This window comes from Corvus moneduloides, chromosome 4 (genome assembly GCF_009650955.1).
Source record: "Corvus moneduloides isolate bCorMon1 chromosome 4, bCorMon1.pri, whole genome shotgun sequence".
NCBI classification, from domain to species: Eukaryota; Metazoa; Chordata; class Aves; order Passeriformes; family Corvidae; genus Corvus; species Corvus moneduloides.
The window spans coordinates 29544138-29558783 of NC_045479.1; the positions used below are offsets into that span (position 1 = coordinate 29544138).

The 14646-nt window shown below is 39.2% G+C and overlaps 1 protein-coding gene across 1 annotated transcript in view; it reads left to right on the forward strand.

The window, feature by feature from the left end:
• FGD6 (FYVE, RhoGEF and PH domain containing 6) overlaps positions 1 to 14646 on the forward strand; it is a 73378-nt gene that overhangs the window by 17594 nt on the left and 41138 nt on the right. Inside the window, exons 3-5 of the mRNA XM_032106286.1 lie at positions 11243 to 11393; positions 14076 to 14143; positions 14236 to 14266. Of these exons, the coding sequence (XP_031962177.1) occupies positions 11243 to 11393; positions 14076 to 14143; positions 14236 to 14266 (250 nt within the window). The remainder of the gene's footprint in view (positions 1 to 11242; positions 11394 to 14075; positions 14144 to 14235; positions 14267 to 14646) is intronic.

The window sequence follows — 14646 nt, forward strand, 5'->3', positions numbered from 1 at the left end:
TCCCTGTTTTCGAGAGCTCCCTCTTGATTTTGGTAAAAGAAGGAGGTGGGTGAAGAAGGCTGGCATAGCCAGGGAAATTTTTGACAGAGTTGCAGGTGCAATAATGAAAGACTTGTAGGTTATCAGGTGGTGTTACAAGCGTTACATAAAACCAGATGTGGTTTCAATTCTCAACGTTATCTTTTTATTTAGGTAGTTAGGGCTGGATGTGCTTTTGAGTATGAGAGGCAGTAAGATGGTGGCAGTGGTGATGAGGCAGGCACTGCTGTGAGCACTGCCCAGCTGCTGGGTGAATCCTCATCCGCTCTCCAAAAGGTTTGGTGGCTACTTTGGTCACAGTCTTGCGCAGTCTAGAAAATAAGCTTGATGCTCATGCACTAAAAGAGCTATTTGGAGGGTAAACTCTGCTATCCTTTGTTTCCCACTGAGAAATGCTCACCACAGATAGCAAAAACGTCTTAACTACTGTTCCCATTGCTCCCCCGGTACAATACAAGGATGTCCTTGTCCTTCCGGTGACATTGCCCTCAACTCAGTGTGCTGGCTCTTGGCTTCAGCTGGAGGGTGGCTTAGTGTGACGTGGGGGAGCCTGAAGGAAGCAAAGCAGTGCATAAAGCTGCTGTGTCCCTTAGGCTCCTTCCTAACCCCCCTGTTCATGGGTAACAGGAACTCTGGCGTCACGCACTTTCGTAAATTCATCTGCAATGCTTTATCTTTTTCTTTCCTATTTTATTCCGCTTGTGTTTTTCCTAATTTTGGCATTCTTCATAGGTATTTCCTTTTCCTAAAGGCGGAGGAAGCTAAGTAACGCTGCATATTTGTCACCGACGTTGGCCTTTCTCCCCCGCCTCCAACGTGTGTGCTCTGTCTCCTTTTGCCAACCATGATATAAATTAACAAAATGTAGCTCCAGAGAATACATCAGATGTAGAATGGAGAGTCAAATGTGATATGAGAATTGATGAAAGACCCATTTATATGCTCAACAGCAGCCTTTTCCTGTGGGTTATTTTCAGCATCAGCTCAGGAAATGTGCTTGTGGAGCTCTGTGGCACAGTGATATTCCAACTGCATTCTAATGTGTAAAACAGTAGGACTTTTGGGTGGCACAAAGTAAATGTGTAAAGAAAGCGATCAAAATACCGTTCTCAATTTAAATGCCAACAGTGATATTAATATGCCACATTTACCCAACACTTATATTTGATCTAGTTAAGTATGTTTTAATGAATAGATTTACAAAAGTACGCAGCTATGTTGTTTCAATGCACTAGATAAAACGTAGGTAAAGAAATGCTGGTTTTATTTTAGAAGCTAGAATCCAGTAAGTTTCATTTAAAAATACAAGGTTTATACAAGTTTTAATTTTTCTTCAAAGTATCTTTGTGCTTATGAAAAACTGTTCTACTCAAGCAGAAGAGGACTAAGGAAATCCTTAAGGTGCATATAAATAAATAAAGGTAGTTTTTACCAAACCTCTCATTTTGATAGCTACAACCTAAGCCTTATGGCTCAGTGATTTCAACTGCTCAGAGTTCACTTGATTTTTTGTTGTTGTTGTTGTTTTCCCAGTGGTATTTGTGGGGGTGGTTTGTTCTGTACAGATTTTTAGATGAGCTGAAAAGTTTATAAAGAGTGTCTAAATCCTATTCTTCTTCTAATTTGTGCAAAAGATTAGAGGAAGAGATAGCACAAGTCTAACCGTGCAACCAGCTCAGTTATTCTTTACTCTTAGTCTGTGTTGCTCTTGACCAAACTATTTCATACTCTTTTTTTGACATACTCTCCAGGAAGCTGCATCAGCTCCCATGCATGCAGAGAATTGTGTGTTTAGGAGCTAAGCCACTCCCATTTTGATTTCAGATCTAAGTCACTACCTTTTGAGTAATCTGTTACTCAGCTCTCTTTTGTCATCTTCTTGATATCTGATATGTAAAAAAACCCTGAGTGCAATAGGATGTGTTATTTTTAAATTGAGTGAGCAACTGTTTGAAGAGAGATATTGGAGCCCTGATTTCAGGGATAGTCATCCAAAAATTATAAAACTAATGCTGAGCCAATACAGAAGATACTGGGTAGGGCCTTGCATTTATAGTGAGCGGAAGTAGCAATGCATTGAAATGTCATGGTAGCTCTGGCAGGGTAAGGTCAATTTTATTTGAAATGGGTATTAATATGAAGATTTTTTCTCACTTGGTCTAAGTTGTCCCTTTCCTATTTGATACATTTGTTTTGACATTTTTTGTCACAATTATAGTATAGTTTTCCTGAAGTCTGTTTAGTGTGTGCTCGAGTTCTGTTGCGGTTTTTCCTTTTTTTTGTGTAACTGGAAAACAAAGTGTTGTTTTTTCTTCTGATCCTGCTGTCCTTTCCCAATCTACTTTATTCCACTAGGATCTGTTTTGTGAATTGAGAAAAGTTAGAATAAGAGGTCCTGATTATGAATGAGTGCCTTATTTTGCTGGTCCTTTTTTACATTGTTTTTGCCAGGAGTTTTTTCCAAGGTCTTGTCCATGAGCATTGCAGCTCTCCCTATGAAACAAGAATTAATGATAAGGGAAGGCAGAAAGTTCTAAATTCTGCTGTAAGTCTCTGTAAACAGATAATTTGAGAGCTGTTTGCACCTTTTCTAAACTGTGCTTTCTAAAATCGTGCTGCGAAGGATGCTCATGACTGTAAATTCTCTTCACGTATCCTGGGAGAATCCCTCACAACTTTTGGTGGTGATGGGAAGCACCAATGCAGGGACCCCTTTCCCTTTACGTGCTTCCAGGCAAGGTTTAAATCCCTAGGTTTTGCTGCAGCATTTCATTTTCCAGTACCAGTGCTCAGGACTGTCCCATTGTATCCTCCTGGATTATATTCTCCTGCATTGGCGTCATCTCTTTTTGGCACCTTTGCTGGGATGGGTAAGATAAATAAGACTCCTGGTTTAGGCTGCATTTCACTCTCATTTTTTGCTTCATGGTCCAATATGCCCAAAGGAAAAATGAAAAGCAGGGGGACATGAAGATGAGCATGAGGGAGGGGATTTTGTAGTTCTAATGGTAGACAGTCACCATTGTTCAGAGAATCTGAAGTTCAGGTGACAGTCGTGAATTAATGATGGGTCAGGCTGCAGGTGCATCTGGAGGGATATGAAATTCATCTTTATGCTTTCTTAGACTGGTTTGCGAAAGGAAACATGCTGGTCTTGGCTTCTTCAGGCTGGTTGTGGAGGGGAGGTATTGCAGCAAAAAAAAAAATGCAGTAACTGATGCCTTTACTAATCTTGATTATCAGTAATCTCATTATATATTTTCTTAAACCTTCCATAGAAACTCATTCGTGATCTTGGTTAATATTCATGATTATTTGTCAATCCAAGTGTCTGTCCTGCTTGTCACAATGTCAGCTGTGCCACACTGTTCAGGAGCTGAGCTGTCCCACTGTGGGCACCAGTCTTCTTGCAGACTTTTAAACTGAGACCTCTCTCTTATCCTTTTCTTTTTTAATGTGGGTTTGCTGTGGTGAGTCCAGAAACATTTGAAGCATGCATGTGTGTTTATGTTGAACTTTCCAAGGAATTGAGGAATTGTCAACAAACGGTCTCACTGAAGATGACTTCTGTGAGCATGGAAGGCTGCCTGTGGTGAGCCATCCTTGGGTGCCTCTGGCCTCAGGAGCTCGTGTTTGCAAATCACAGCTAAATAAGGAGATAATTTGAGACCTGTTTGCACCTTTTTTAAACTGTGCTTTTTAAAATTGTGCCGTAGAAGTGGGGGCGTGACTGTATTGATCATAGTCTGCCTGAAGTAGGGTGAGTGACAGAATGGATTACTTAATAAATTTTGTACCTTTTTTTAATGTAGAGCACATATGACAAATGCTTTTTTTTTTTCTTTCCCTTGTTTAGAATGTGAGTCAGCTGCATTTTTCTTTCTCCTCATTGAGGAAAGGAGTAAGTGCTGTCTTGACCTGAGGATAACAAATGCTAAACTGAATGCTGCTGGCTGCAATTGCTGGGATAACTTGGTTCAAGCAAGTCAGGTGTAGAAGTTTGCAACATGCTCAGCCAAGTGTAGAAGGAGCTGCCAGTGGCATGATCTAACAGGCTAAATGTGGTGGCAGCTCTCGCAGTGTTTATGGTATCCTCCTTGCCCAGAAGTCCCAGGTGTAACCAGTGAGTGCCAGAGGTAAGGTCTGGGACAAAGAGTGTAGTTCTTGGTGTTTCTCCTGGCAAGAGCAAACTCCTGGCACTCCCACATGGCCTCTCTCAGCAGCCAGCCCATTGCCCAGGAGGCAGCAGACAGCTTTCAAAGTGCAAGCGGCTCTGAATGAAAATCCATTTCAAGTAGATTGTATTGAGCTCTTCTTTTGATAGTGTATTTCTGTCATCAAGGAACCTGGCTTTCTATAAAAAATGTTAGACATTAATGAGTGCATACAGTGCATATGACTTTGTTTAAAATAATTGTTTCAATTCTTGGAAGTCTTTAAATTGCAATTTGAAAAATGAACCTGGAGTGCACCAAATATTTTCAATTGTAGTTGCTCAGCTGGATGCTGGTCGTTTCTTTTTTCTAGCTGTGATTCTTGAGTGTTTATGTTTGTAACTGAATCCTTAAAATTCCTTAACCAGCCTGGAGAGAATATAGCACAACAGTTCTAAGCAATGCAAATAATCACAGACTGATTGGTCTAGTTTGCTTGCCCCTTGTTTTGTGGTGCTTTTTATTTTAAAGACCATTGTAAAAGTTTGTTTTATTCCTTGCCATGCCGCCTATGGAAGAATTGCTTGCGAAAGGGACTAATGAATCTCACAGGCATAATCTGTTTAGGCAGTCTTAAAACATATAAATAAAAAGAAGATAAAAATTAATTGTCATGTTCCTTAGGATCACACCAATAAAACTTCATGGCTGGTTGCCTTTTTTCTTGTTGCTAGTCCTAATAATATGAAGAACTAATATCATTGACTTCTTACTGCAGAAGGACAAATGGCATAATGTTAACGCTATTGTGTAAAATCATGTTTGTGAGGGCACCTTGCTATCTTGCTCTCTTGCTGTGAAAAAGCACCATTTTTGGCAGAGGAGTTGAAGCCCAAGCAGCTTGGCTGCAGTAAGGCAACCGGTCTCCAGTGCTGGCAGCCAAGTCAGCACTGCAAGAGACGCAGCTGCATCCACCAGCCTTTCTCAGAGTCCACTACACCTAGAGAAGAGAGATGTGATCTCAACTTCAGCTTTTTTCATCTGTGAGTCTGTCAGTAAACCAGAGAGGTGACTGATGGTATGGGAATAATTCAGATAAGTAATCCCCCTGGCCTAGGTTGCATTTCATCCTCATTTGCTGCTTCATGTTCCAGTATGCCTGAAGGAGAAATGAAAAGCAGGGGGACATGTTTTTTAGCTCTAATGATAGACAGTCAATGTTGTTCAGAGAATCTGAAGTTAAAATGAGAGGGGAATATATGATGGGTTAGGCTCCAGGTGCCCCTGGAGGGATATGAGGTTCGTATTTATGCTTTCTCGACTGGTTTGCGAAAGGAAACGTGCTGGTGTTGGCTTCTTCAGGCTGGTTGCAGAGAGGAGGTATTGCAGCAAAATGTAATTCATCCAAAAAGTGCAATAACTGATGCCTTTACTAATCTTGCTGGTCAGTATATATATCAATATATACTTTATATATTTTCTTAAACCGTCTGTAGGAGCTCGCTCGTGATCTTGGTTGCCATCCCTTATTATCTTAGTGCTTTGTCAAGTATGCTTGCTTTCTAGAACTGATTTTCTTTTTTCCAAAAACCTGTAGTAATTATAAAGATACTGGACTGTCTTTAAAAAGAAGCATTAAATAAAAGTAAAACAAATTCACTAAACAAAATGCAGCGGTTATTAACCAAGCTATAATTTCACTTCTGCTTTGGCTTTCCAGAAGCACCTTCGGTTGTTTGAGCACCCAAATCAGGAAATTGCTTCCTAAATTGTTTTGGGATATTAACTCAAGTTCTATACTTACTGTTGTTCCTCGAAATAGATGCTGCATTTAGACAGGACCAAACTGAAAAGATTCCATAAAACACTTTGTTTCTCTATGTCTTTTACCATTGCATTTTTCCAGAGGTGTACGACTAGGGTTCATGGAGGGAATCAGTGAGGCATGCTTACAGCTACTGGAATTATGAGGGGCTATGAAAAAAATGTAACAGTATTATCAGCTATTGCCTACAGAGAACCAGCATGCTTTTAGGTCTTAAAAAACCAGCAGCTGAATGTGCCTTAATTAGTGCACTTGATTGCAGGGAATGGTGATTTTAAAAACTGAAAATGGATAAGAACTAATAATAGTTCTTTCCTCTCTGGGGAAAAATGAGGTGCAAGCAGCTGTGAAAAGAATGTGAAATGCTGTAATGATATGAAAAGGATTTGAGATGAAATATTATAATAGGGCATGTTTAGTTGCTCTCTGAAGTTCTGGTGTGTGTTTTTTAGTTGAGTAGGAACTTCAGTTTGTGTAATTTTGCCTGCATGTTGAAGGCTTACTTTAAAAATAAACAAACAAACATAAACACCCACAGAAACCGTGCAATTAAATACTGGAGGAATAGACAGAAGGATAAAGCAGATTATAATGGAGATTCTTTTTAAAAAAACAGCAAAAGGATGAGAAATGAAGAGTTTAGCAGAGTGTTGTGTGCAAGGTTCTGTTCATTCAGCATTCCTACATACTTTTATTACTTACTGAAAGTAGGAAACAGATCTAAAAATAATGAAGATCACAAGGAAATGTGTGTAAAGCAGTAGCGTGGATGAATCTATTTTAGCAAATACTTTGGAGCTGTGGAAACTTGCTTTTTAGCAGTTATGGTGATGCTAACACTTGAAGTCATTCCAATGTACTATAAAATACTTAATGTTGGAGCATTCCATGGCAGAGAATCTTTCTGAATGATCTTGGTCAATCTTAAAATACTGTTTGCCTTCTAGAGGAATTGGAAACTGAGACTGAAATGTTAATTGTGACTTCAGGCTATAGTACCCTATGCAAGGGTCCAAATCAAGAGTGTCTAAAAGTGAAGCCCCAGGTGTATTTGAATCTTCTATAATAAGACAAACTAGTCTGAACTAGTCTTGGTCATCTCTTGAAGACAATAAATCGTTTTTATACTGATTTGGATTTATTTTTCCAGTGGTAATAGTCTGATGGCAAGTCTTAAGTTTTGACAGTTTATCTTGCTGTATGTCTCACTAGGACCAGCATGTTTTATTTCATTAGTATTTTACTATTGCAATAGGAAAATACAGCACAGCATATATGCATCATCCTATAAGCTGCTCATTCCAAGGCAAACTAATGATTCCTTCATTTTATGTGTCAAGTAAAAAAGCCCCACATCTATATTTAGATAACTTGCTCACGAGATACAGCAAGATGTTCTTACTCAGTGCGTAGCACAGTGAGTTGGCAGGGATGGTGTTTCACATGACTGATAATGCAGAAGTTCCTGGTGGTATTGCTGTGGGTAGGACAAAGAATCGTGATGAAGAGGGAACAAGATAGAGAAGTATCCCCAAAATACCTATCAGAAGAGCCACTTAAAATAAGCCTTACTGCATGCTTGTGGTATTTTGGAAAAGGGGAATTAATATGTGTTAGAAAAGACTCTGTTTATTTAAAGATTTACTACTATTTCCAAAGACAGTTAAAGTGCAAGGGATTTCACTTTATCCAGAGGTAACTTGAAGAGAACCACGCATACACTTACGTTATAGAAGATTTCAGAGGTAAAAGTACAGAAAAGAGTAATCAGTAAATACAAAACTGCTTTCTGTTTCACCAGGAAAGCCGTAGCATTTACCATGAAAGGTTAAGGTGTAATGTATGAGGAGAATTACGTGTTCTTCAGCACGTGACAGATAAACGCAAATGAACAGTGGCTCTGTCCCCATTTTCTCTGAAGAAGAGGACACAACTGCAGATACCACCAGGAGGGCATCTTCCCATGGCTGCAAGTACTGTGCCCTATCCCTGAACTGACTGCCTGTTTGACTCTGGAAAATTGCTGAGTGTGAACTGACTCTTGATCATTGATCATCTAGTCATCCAATGTGTTTTTTCTTCAAAAAGCAAAGAAAATAAGGGAAAAAGTATTAAAAATACCACTAAAGAAACCCTCAACAAGACGTATCATGTGGAAGAACCGGCAGGCTGTGTGAACAGAGCCATTACAGGATAAAAACTTACAGGGATTACTAAGAGGTGCTTTGGTGGAGTAGATACTGTATGCAAGATTTTACACATGGTCCTCTCAGCTCTCATAGCTTCCTTTATGTGAACAGTAGGTGCATAAGCACCACAAAGGCCAGAAAAGGAGCTTACTGCCTAAACATTGTGATTTATAGGAACGAAAAAATCTTATACAATGAGTGGCTGTCATTTGTTCATTTGTGGACACTTACTACACATCCTAAATTATCACTTGTTAACTAGTAAAATTTTTAAGTAGTTTTTTTTTTTTACTGAGACTTTCTATTAGATAAGCTGATTAATCTTACATTAAGAAAATGCTTCACACAATACAAGCTAGCTAGTTTGTTCTTCATCCTTCAGTGGTAAGGGGATTGTGTTTGTGCAAGTAAAATACAGCTTCACCTGGAAGTATTCTTGTCTCTGACTTCCAAAAGGGTGGATTTTCTAAAGCTTCTAAGTTTTGGTGCAGTTGCCCTGAAAAGTTTAAATGGAAAAAGACAACGAAGTCCGGGAGTGGGCATCCAGAAGAATATGCTGACGCAAAAGAACAGTGATGTCACAGGTGTGAAAACAATGATGAGAAGGAATCTCAGTTATAGGAAATTAAGACAGCAATTAAAAACAAATATTCAGGCTAGGAAAAAGGGCGATAAAATGTCTATTGACAAAAATAGACATTAACGAATAATGAACTAAAAAGTGTATTCCAGTGTGGTCAGAGATAAAGCACTTAATATATTTTGCAGTCGGAAAAATACCCTTGATCAGAGATAGATTCAGTGACAGATGTGGATGGTAAAGCTGAGCAATTTAGTAAAGGAAGGAATAGCAGTAATTTCTGTTGCAGGTTTTGACGAAATCTGGGGCATATATCTACTTCACGTCATGCTACTGATGTAATAAATCTGTGTGTCATAATTGAAGAAAATGTGCTAAAATAGGTATTCTCAGCTGACTGTGGATTATATCAACTGGACAAAGAGTTTTTTGAATTGCTGAAGTTAATGAATAACTGCAGAAATCTTAGTTTCCTGCTAGCATGGTTCCAGGGAAAGCTCCAGTAAAAAGCTGCTTTTTTGCCTTCCTGAAACTCCTGGAGGCTCTATGGGGACTGTTCCTGGCATACACCATATGCTGTTGTCATCAGCACTCATCTCTCTGGTGGCTGCTCTATTCCTGCATGAAGGTGACAATTTCCAAACTAAAACAAAGGGGGGCGTCTCTCTGCACCCAGGGTGCTGCAGTCTTGGCTCAGGAACTTGTTTGAACTCGGTGATGACCTTACAGTCGCCTCCCTCCCCCCACCCCATTCGGTTCTGGGAGACAGTAACTGCTAGGGAGTTTCCCAAGTCCTTCCTGTGTTGTCCTAATAGAACCAAGTTATTTAAATCTTCTTAATGTCTTCATGGCTTCAAGGTTTGTCCACAGGCTAGCTAATTTTTATCTCCAAATATATTTCTATTTTGTGTTAGTTTGTTTGGTTGTTGGTGTGATTTGTTTGTTTTTAACTCTGTCTTGAGCACTGAGTAATCAACACTTCGCTGTAGCAGAATCCCCTTCCTTGACCTGCTGGGCACTCTTGCTGAGGGTGCACTCAGTCCCACTGTCCGTGTCGCTGACAAACCTGTTTAGCAGTGCCAGTCCCAAAACTGAACCCAAGCCCTGAGGAATACTTCTGCTTTTCAGATTACTGGCAGACACCTTCCGTGGGATCCATGGTGACAGGTTTCCTTTCTGGTAGCTATCACAGAGAGAAGTGGCAAGTCTGAAGAGTTACCCTCCATCCCCACTTTCCTTTGATTCAAAGCTAGGAAAAGATCAGTCGTAACTATCCCTTGCCTCAGGAAGCAGAGGGCCAGGTGTATGAAGAAGTGTTGGCTGGCAGCTGTTGGCTGTACAAAATTAGGTGTTGATCAGCCCGGTGAGATCTCTGCTGGCTGCAGCAGCTCATGGACAAGGGTTGCTGGATTTGCTTTTTGTTTTGCAGGATAGCTAATTTGGTTTGGCTCGTGTCAGAATAAATCTTTTTGCAGACCTTGAACACAGATTATGTGATTTTTAGATAGTTTTAGTGTAATTGGAAATTATTAGGTATTTTTAAGGATTAAAAGTAGGAGGCCAGGGATTTGCTGTGTTTCTATGTAACCTTTCAAAAATTTAAGGCTCTGTTTCCTCTAGTCTGTTTTCCAATCTATTTTTTCCTACCCCGTTTTTTATTTTCTTCTGGAATTGCATTTCTTAAATCTCTACTGAAGTTGCCAAGGCTAGTTAGGGGAAGAAGATCGTGTGCCTGTCTCATGCAGTTCCTGTATTGCAAATACAGCTGAAGCTCTAGAGAAAAAAAGAGACCTCTATAGTGACTGTACAGGAGCAGAACAAGGTTACGTTCTATAGCTTTGATAGCTATCCAAAAGGTTTCTGTTTCTGGGGGATGGGTGTTCTTAATCACAAAAGATTCTGCTTTGCTGTTTTTAAGAAGAATTGTTGGACAGAATGGTTATGATATTGCTGTCACTGGTGTAGTTGTTTAGCACATGCATTGAGAAACAGGCCTGTATATATACATGCATCTAGACTTTCACCCAGAAAGCTCCAGTGTGAGTACCATATCTGGAAAAAGACCTGCTGCTATGAGATAGAGGATAGCAAAATAGCTAGGATCTTTCTTCATCCTTCTGGCACACAGTACAAATGTTGCTCTATACATGCGCATAGCAATAAGGGAGTAGATTTATCAGACTTTATTGTTATGCAAACTCTGATGGACTTGAATAATATAAATACTCCAAAGGTACTGTAGCTTTTGCTTGCAGTCAGTGAGCAATGTATAAATACTAGCATAAATAAAATGTTGCAGAGTTACGAGTCCACTGTTGAAAAGCCTCCAGCTGTTGTAATTTTCAGACTACCCACTACTGTTTTCAGGGTCTCTGATACCAAGTATCATTTATTGTGGGGTGAAACAGAAAGCTCTTTACATAAATAAAGTATGGTGTGTATATTTTAATATTAGGTCCTTAGAAGAACACCATGATCATCCCAACGTGGTAATGGGAGATCTCCAATCAGATGAAGAAGATATCATGAACAGTTCTGATGAAGATGATGACACAAATTCTGATTCCAGCAAAGGGGAGACTGATCCTCAAGAAGATAATAAACAGGTATCTTTTTATCTTTATCTTCTGAAGCTATTCCTCACTCTTGCAGTATTTCAGAAGTTGTAACCTGTTGGGATATTTTCAAATGTAAACCACCTATTGCCGTTGAGGTCTGATCTTCTGCTACGTTCTGTGAGTGCCAGCTTGGAGTGATTTTCCTTATTTTAATCTTACTTCTTCAAATGAGGAGCAGGAAGACTGTTTTAACTACTCTGAATGAAATGAGTTTATGAGGGTCCTATCCCTCTCTGGGGATGTCCATGTTCTTACTTCTCAGTCCTGGATGCCCTGAAACCAGCCTGCCCATAGACCAGTGCCTCTCCTCAGCACCAGTCCTGGCAGCTGTTTCCTTTGATAGTAGTTCCATCTGCTTCCTTTTCTTAAAAATAATTTAAAACAAACAAATCAACCAAACCCAAAGCCCCAACAAGATAAGCAAAAAAAACCACTGAAACTTTTTAGTGCTGGAAAAGAAAGCTTGGGGTGTCACTCCTAAATACTGTTAAACCAAATGAGAGGAATAAATTGGGAGAGGGAAAGAGTCAAGGGAAAAGCTTGTTCCTGTGAAACTAAGCAAGACTGTACCCATATAGAAGCTAACTTACCTTGCATGCCTCTAGAAATGCCCTCAAACTTTCACAACAGCGTTTTACAGGAAAGTGTCCCCATTAGGAGGGTTCTCAGGCAGGTTTTATGGAGTAATTTAGCACTTGCTGTGAGGCATCTGCTGTTGCTGGCTTCAGCTGCCTGCGGCACGTGTGGCCGGCAGCTGGGAATTAACAACCAACTTCCTCACAGCGAGAGCAGCTGCAGAGGAGAATGAAGCAGTCTCTGCTTCGGTCATCAGCTGGGCTTGTTTTATTTTTCCTTACCACAAGCATCTGGCTGTTTTGATGCTTTATATCTGTTAGGGCTCCTTTCCAGTGTTGTGCCGGAGAGCCTTATTTGTATCCCTTTGGTTCTCCCATTAGACACTCTCAGAGCCAGAGCATCTTTGAGCAAATGCAAAGTGGTCCTTTCAGCGCTAGCTGGTATGTGAAAAGTCTTTCAAATGGGGCTGAAAACAGACTGTGGTATTGCTTTTTGTAATTGTTTAGCAGTAGCATCTTGTTCTCAAAATACTAATTTTCATCTCATTTGCAACATGACACATCTACAGTGATGGCAGATAGCTTGCTCTGCATAATTGACTTGCTTGTGAATTCAGTCTTGTAGGGAGCGTGTCAGCTGTGCTTTCTAAATAGGCACAGAGGCCTGAGAATAGGTGTTACAATCTTGCCTGAATGCGATGGACCCACACTGAATAGATCTAATTGTTCTTTGGAAATAAGTTTAATTTCATAAGTAAAATCCCAGATCTGTGTGCAGATGTCTGTCTGTATAGTATATAAAATAAATAATGGATTTTGCACATATGTGGTGTTATACCAAATTATTTAATTTAGAAATGAATTTTAATTTACTAATTAGGCACAGTGTCATTTGAACTCCAATGAAAAAATTCAATTTAGATTTATTTTTTATTTTGAATACAACAATATCTTTAAAACCTACCTATGAGTATTATCTGTTCCATGGTTTAACATCCAGCACTTGAGACTTATTTATCAGTTTGGAGAAGAACTAAATCTCCAGAGAAGTCTTGCAGCATTAGTGCTTCTGAAACAAAGATAATCTGATTTTCTAGATAAACTGTTCAGTGCCCATATTATACTACCATACTCAATAGATCCTTCCCAGGACTTCCATCTCACTTGAGTTGTATATCCTGTGATGTTTTAGGGCTTCTCATCCTCTCTTTCTTTGCAGCCCATTAAAAAGAAAACCTGAATGTGCAATAGATGTGGTGACAGCTGGCAGCAGAGAAGCATATGGCAAACCATGAGAGCTGTTTTGGAGAAAGGGATTCTGTCTGAGGGAAATCGTACATGGAAGTTACACTGTGTAGCAAGCACATTTGCATCCAGATGCCCGCCCCACTTGCTTTATTATACCTGGTCCCTCTATCTGATGTTGGACAGTGCCTTTGGTTTTTTGGAAGCCAGATGTGCACATGAAACCCAGCATCATCTCCACAGTGTTTCAGGTGGATGACAAGGCTCACATTTCTGCATCTTTGGAGTACAGTTGCTATGTATTCCAGCAGCTCCGTTAGTAGGTTGTCAGAAGCTGGCTTTTCTCTTCAATGTGATTATTTTCTTTCTTTTTTTTTTTTCTTCTGTCAGCTTGTTTTTCCGTAAAGAAAATACGTATGTCTTTTAAGATGTTCCTGAAACACATTTGAGTTCACTGCAAATATTACTGCTGCTGTATTAATCAGAAAAAAAAATCAAATAATATGGAAATATTTCCTGCACTTCAGTACTTTTGCTAAACAATAATTGTTGTTTGCTAGGACTTAATTCATTATGGGCTTCAGTGCTTCCTGTAATAATTAAAAGAAAAGCTGACAGTGTTGTAAAAACTGCTCTTAAGTAATATTGTTGTTTCCAGATAGAAGCTAAATTGATTTTCTCACAGGTCCTGAAAAACTAAGAAGTGTCAAAGCCAAGAGATTTCAAAGCAGTATGAAGTGCTTTTCTTAGAAGTAACTATAAAATAATTACATTTAATTTAAGGAACTAATAGCTGGAAATTATGACAGTTGTAGTAGGTGCATCATGTAACATATAATTTTATTTGCAGAGTAAGGCAGCTGGAAAGAAAACAAAGGTTTACCATATTGCCAAGGAGATCATGAGCTCAGAGAAAGTGTAAGTATCAGTGCTAAACTTAATAACTACTCAATTTATTTTAATTGGGCAATTAAAATGTAACTGTTTGCTTTTTCTTGCTTTTCTGATAGGTTTGTGGATGTGCTAAAGCTCTTACACATTGTAAGTACTCAAAAAAAAAAGCAGTTTCCTCTTCTATTTGTTTAATCTATTAAGGTTTTATGTTTAGGCTTTTTCGTAGTGACTGTGCCTTTTTTTCTGCTGCATCTACATATTCAAAATATAAAAATCTAATTAAGCTGAACTTTTAAGTTTCACATTTTACATAATGGATGAATATTTTGGTGGTTCCTTCTGGATCTCCTTAATAATTTATGCAGTTTCCAGTTGAGTGCGGGTGTTGCATACTGAAAATTGAATATATATCAATTTATGTTAATCAGGATCCTATTTATAAGCCATCTTGTACTGGCTTATAAATATGTACATAGCAACAAAAAGTTTTTGGTTAGAGTAACTCCTTAAATGGTGGGGGGAGGCAG